Source organism: Nanorana parkeri, unplaced genomic scaffold (genome assembly GCF_000935625.1).
Source record: "Nanorana parkeri isolate BGI_ZX_2015 unplaced genomic scaffold, ASM93562v1 scaffold2438, whole genome shotgun sequence".
In the NCBI taxonomy this organism is placed as follows: Eukaryota; Metazoa; Chordata; class Amphibia; order Anura; family Dicroglossidae; genus Nanorana; species Nanorana parkeri.
Window position 1 is genome coordinate 16414 of NW_017308706.1, and position 6028 is coordinate 22441.

Here is a 6028-nt window from a genome sequence, read left to right on the forward strand (position 1 = left end):
ATTTGTGGTACATTTCTGAATAGCTTTCAGTAACATTTAAAACTCAGACTGCACACTAAGTGGATTTATAGCCTTTGTAACTATTGAGGAATATATATGAGGTTTTTTTGTGCCTGGAGTTCGGTGTTAATGAAAATGTGTAGACTCTTTGTACATATTTTCTTAATGATTGTCTGGTTAAATATAAAAGTATTAGGTAAATAAGAATGATTGCATAGGAATATCATGTATTCTCATTTACATCCAGCAGGTAGATCTCTGTGATCCTTTTCATGTTTACCAGGCTATTCTTAATCACCTTGCTGAAAATAAAATTGACTAAGAACCAATTCCCCTTAAATCAGCAGAGAGCAGCTTCCATGTTCCAATTATCATGTTCACACACTATTGTATTAATTGTTGGGTTATTATAAGGAAAATCATTACAGAACGATGTTACCTAAAAAATGCTGTAAATTCAGACCAATCTAATAATGCAGCATAAATGTAATAATATACAACTTGGATATTACAGTGTAGTGCTCAGTTTTGTGACTGAATAGGTAAATTAAATTTCCTGCCTCCTACAGACAGGTCTTTTGCTCCAGGCATTTGCTAAGCACTTTGGTGAATAGGAGAAACACAGAAACGTTTTTTAATGAATATTTATTTAGAAATAGTGACACATAGTAGTAGGGAAGGGTTTCATTGTCCAGCACATATATTCACATTCAGTGGTAGCTGGAGGGACACAGTACATCTTGCATTGTAAGAAATGGCTTCATGAAACTGAAGTGTAGAATTGTGCAGAAGTCCAGCATTGGTGTCATGAAGAGGCTGCACTGCTGGCAGTCTGTGGATACGCTTGTAGAGCTAGTTCTAGATATCCTGGATTCTTCGCTTCCATTCGAACAAATATCTGCAAAGAATCAGAACATAAAATACAGATCAGGAAAGGGCTGCTCTCCATTGTTCAGCTAGAAAATGACAAGAACCTATCCTAAAGATCATTTATCAGACAGGACAGAGGCGTAACTAGTGACCTCAGGGCCCCGATGCAAGAATCCATGAAGGCCCCCCCCCCGAAGAAGAAACAAAATTAGATTTTTTTTTAAAACAAAATTTAGACAAGGGGAAAATAAACAAACACTTTCCTCTTTCATGTTCCCAGCTCCCCATCATCTCCCCCTTCATGTCCCCAGCTATCCGCTCCCGGACCCCACACTCTCCTCTTCCATGTCCTCAGCTTCCCCTCATCTCCCCCTTCACGTCCCCAGCTTTCCGCTCCCGGACCCCACACTCTCCTCTTCCATGTCCTCAGCTTACCCTCATCTCCCCCTTCAGGTCCCCAGCTTTCCACTCCCGGACCCCATGTCACCTTCCAGCTCCCCATCTCCCCCTTCGTGTAGGCAGCAGCTCTCTATTCATCACCGGGCAGCAGTTCTGTGTGATGAGGGGGCGGGGATAACACCGCTCCAACTCATTGGCTGCTGCGCCGGCTGGATGATACTTCACGCTGCGCCCGGAACAAGGTGAGGGGAGCAGCGTGAAGCATGTAGGGCCCATGACAGGAGGAAGAGGTTCCGGGACTGACATTAGCGGTTACCGGGATAATAAATATCATGGTAATCAGCTGTTACCAGGGGCCCCTTCCTCCTGTCCTGGGCCCCCTCCAAGTGGCGGAACTCCAGGGCCCGGTCGCGACCTCTGCGACCCTGGTAGTTCCGCCACTGAGACAGGAGGTAATTAATATTGTTGGACTTACCACCAATAGATATATTTGTCTCAAATGATTCAGTGCTACTTTTCCCATTTAGTTTTAATGTATAGAACTGCAGCTCCGCGGATGAACACCTCTTGTAAAAAGAAAATATTGCAACCTCACTCAATGTCTGCCTGTTTTAAGGTGCTTATACACTGACCAAATTTTGGCTAGTTTTTAATGTACCGGACGAAATTTGCACAGTGTGGGGGGCTGTCAGCTTCCTTTCAGCTGGCATTCCTCAATCAGCTGATCGAAGGAGCCGGCTGGAAAACCTTTGTATGATAAGAGCTGGCAGCCAATAAGCTCTGATCGGGTACTCTGACAGCGGCCGGCGGCATCTGTCAGAATAAAATGCAAACAGCGGCGATTCCTCGATCGACATGCTGTTAAGTGTTAATGGAGGAATGGCGTCAATTCTTTTCGTTCAGCCCGCGGGGTTGAACGAAACAAATTGATAGGATTATGGTCAGCCTTATTCTTCCCTCTGACCTTCTCCCTGTTTACTTTTCTGTTAAAGTAGTACTAAAGACTCGCTCTTTTCTACATATTTAGCTTACTGTTGAAAATGGCAGCCCTAACCAAATAAACAATTGTCTCCTGTCATAGTTTACCCCAGCATCAGCACTGGGCTAACAGAAAAAAGACCCAAATTAAAACACTGTACACTGGGAGAGCACGCAGAAGTAAGTCTGACTGTACTGTATTTTAAAAAAATTGAGAACTACAAGTCCCTATGGAGTTAGTCTTTAACCTTATACAGTAATACCTTGGTTTACAAGTAACTTGGTTTGAGAGCGTTTTGCAAGACAAGCAAACATTTCTGAAAAATGTTGCCTTGATATACAAGCAAATGTCTTGCAATAAGAGCAAAATTTTGTAGAAAAGCGACACACGAATAAGGCTGTAGCAGTGCGAGCGATGAGTCTGTTTAACGACAATGCAATGTCACATTGAATAGATTCCTTGTTAAGGTTTCACGAAATGAAAAAGATTCCATTGAGCCAAGAGATAGGAGTGATTCCGTTAGTGATAGTGAAAGTCGTCCTACACAATAATTCTCCTCTCTCTTGTCCCTCTCACACCAGCCACGAAGGTACCGGTAATTGGTTTATTTTTCTTTATATTTTGTACAGTATTATATTACAGTATTGTAATCATTTTTATATGAATATTTTTGGGTTGTGGAACGAATCATCTGAGATTCCATTATTTCCTATGGGGAAATTCGCTTTGATATACAAGCGCTTTGGATTACAAAGCATGCTTCCTTAACTAATTATGCTCTTAAACCAAGGTATTACTGTACTTGTTTGCGTTTACACTTGCTCCTGCTCAGTCCTTATGCCGTCTCTTCCTAGTTCAGCTTCCATCACTGGGCTTCTTACCCTTTTTCACTGCTCTCGACCCTCTACTCGGCATTCTCCTCCTTGCACCTATCACAAACAAAAAATTAAAATAAAATAAAAAATCTATAAAAACCACATGTAACATGGAATATTATTTTGGGAAAAAAACCCTGTACTGCAAGGGTTAACTGCTTGTAAATCAATTTTATTTACCCGATAGCCACTGCCTCCAACACTGGCACCTGCAGACTCTTCCCCCTCCACTCTGGCAGTCTGACATCATCATGTTTAAAGCAGAACTATGAGGTGAGTGCTTTTCAGTCCTGTGACAGTCTCATTGTCACAGGTCGGCTCAGCAGATCGGGAAGTGAGCGAACACATACCAGGTTCGCTCACTTCTCGATCCTGTCACGGCTCTCTGCCGTGACAGGGGAGGGGATGGATTCCCCCCTTCCCGCCAGCGCTGACTGGAAGAACGGATGGGGGAGGGGGCGGGTACAGCTGGCTCTGCCTCTAGATAGGCAGAGCCAGCTGTCACTCATGCAGCTGGGCGGATCTCAACATCGATGTCGGGATCCGCTACAGCTGCGGCATCTCAGTATACCGCGAGCTGTAGCTTGCGGTATACTGAGCGTAGGGTGACGGGAGGACGCTAGTTTGTGTCCTCCCGTTACCCTAAGGAGAACTATGGGGAAAAGCCCTGACCCCATAATTCTCCTTTAAGGCAGAGTCTTTGGCCATGCATTATATGTGAGGACAGCGAGGGTCAGTCCACAAGCCAGAGGTAAGAGAGGTGAGCGCTGGGGGGAGCGGGGGATCAGGTAAGTAAAAGTGCTTTACAAAATCCCCCTTGACAAAACTGAGCATTCAACCATTGTAGAGTGGGTTTTTTTTTTTTAACTGGCTTTAAGTCTGGATTCTCACCTATGTGTTTGCATTTTCCATCGAAATTAATGGAAATGCATGTCAATGTGCGTTGTGACACATTTGTATTAAATGTCAATACGTGGCATAACGCACATCATGATGTGTTCACATGTGTTATGTGGACCTTAATGTATGGGGTGAAATGCATTTTGATGGAAAAAGGATCAAAACACAAAAGGTGTGAAGCCAGCCTTAAAGACAGGAAATCACAAGCATGTATCCAATAGACAACTCAGAGTATTATATAGGGAACATATAACATTAAAAACAAAAGGAGCTATACATGAGGAGACTATGCAGCGCTCTCCAACGTCTATAATGGATCAATACAGCAAAGGGATATTACACACCTTCATTTAGTACTGTTTATGTATGGATCATCTCTCTAAATCCGGGGTGGACAAATTAATATGGCATTCAGGGGCCAGTCTGTCCAGGAGGAGTTTTTTTTTAGGTGCCAGCTCCATTGACAACAACTAGAGAAAATCTTAAGTTAGGCACCAGCTGTCATTTTTCAGGAGCATTGACAACCCGACTCCTGGCATTTGTCCAGCCCTGTTCTAATGGACTATTCTACAAGCAGGCACACATTTTCTAATATATGCAAGATGGAAATCTTTCATCCTCTGTGTCTCCCTTGATGCCTCACGATACATTTTATAGTAAGTACAGAATTCCCTTTTCTGTTTGTGGCAAAAGGAACGTTTTTATGCCAACTGTTAGATGCTGCTTAATAATTAAACATATATAGAAAAAGTAAAATGACCTTGATAAGTTCTCTGCCATCGGCTCCCTGGGACTCTCTTGCACACTCAGTATCGGGATGAACCATGTGGTAGAGTTGTACTAAACTCACAGCGTCTCCTAATCTAAAAAATACCAAACAAATAGTGAATTAGTAGTGATATGGATTTTCTCTCTAATGACCATTTTCATTCTGTAGTAGATTCTGAGGGGGGACCTGGATGATATAGATGCATTTGTTCTATGAAGGCCTACATATCTCATTCTTCTGTATAGTTTTGTGCCACACATCCAGACTGGCAGTGTCATCATATAAGTTGTAGGTGACACATTTACATATGTGCTTAGTAGTTGCTTTATAGTACTGGGCCACCAGGGAAACATGATTGGCCTCTCTTCTATCTAATTTTGCTTTTATATATCTGGGTACAGAAAGGTAAGGGTCTTAGATCTGGGGGCAGTAAGACCATCTGACTGTCCTTTCACCTCATGGTGCCAGCTGAATGCAGTGTGCATGGGGCGACAGTCTAGTCTCCTTTCTCCCCTCAGAAGACCTTATTACCTCTCAGCCCTCGTTCACACCTGAACGTTTTGTAGCGCGTTCTATGCTCGACGAACGCTCTACAAAACGTTCAAACATCTAAATCCCATTGTATTCAATGGTCTGGTTGCGTATTCCAGCCCTTCCCTAACGCTCTACAAAACGGCCCACGCCTGAAAAGGTACATGTACTACTTTGGGGCGTTTTTTTTGCGCGTTTCCATTGGGATACAGCCAAGTAGCCCTCGGAAACGCACGTTTGTCGCGCAATTTTTTTACCGCGAATCGCGGTAAAAAAACGCGCGACAGACGCGCATATGCAGTACGCCTAGGTGTGAACCAGGCCTAAATCCTACCAAGCACTTAGTAAGTCAGTTACTTTGTAAAGATTGCACAGTGTATGACCACCCTTGCAAATGGGTGATCTTGTACTGAACAGGAAGTCCAGGGAAGCTCAGCTGAGAGACCTGGAGCAGCTGTTTGCAAACATGATGACTAAGGGGTCTATTCACAAAGCTGCCGAGGGCAGCCGAGTGAATGACCGATCAGAAGTGAAGTGAGCCGAACACTGTTCGGCTATTCACTTCAGGCTGGTACGGCTGAAATCAGCCGTACATCCGCTTGCTTCGTGTGGCTTCGGATCAGCCGAACATGCTCAGCATGTTCGGCTGATCCGAAGTGCAGAAGGAGTTCGACTCAGCCGATCCAACATCTGGATCGGCTGAGC

At 43.9% G+C, this 6028-nt stretch overlaps 1 protein-coding gene across 2 annotated transcripts in view; it reads right to left on the minus strand.

The window, feature by feature from the left end:
* Positions 1 to 631: 631 nt before the first annotated feature.
* Positions 632 to 6028, minus strand: part of MRPS22 (mitochondrial ribosomal protein S22) — an 18642-nt gene continuing 13245 nt past the window's right edge. For both annotated transcript variants that reach the window (XM_018573584.1, XM_018573585.1), the window contains 2 exons: positions 4784 to 4886; positions 632 to 898 (listed from right to left, as the gene is read on the minus strand). In XM_018573584.1, the coding sequence (XP_018429086.1) occupies positions 806 to 898; positions 4784 to 4886 (196 nt within the window). In that variant the 3' untranslated portion in view covers positions 632 to 805. The remainder of the gene's footprint in view (positions 899 to 4783; positions 4887 to 6028) is intronic.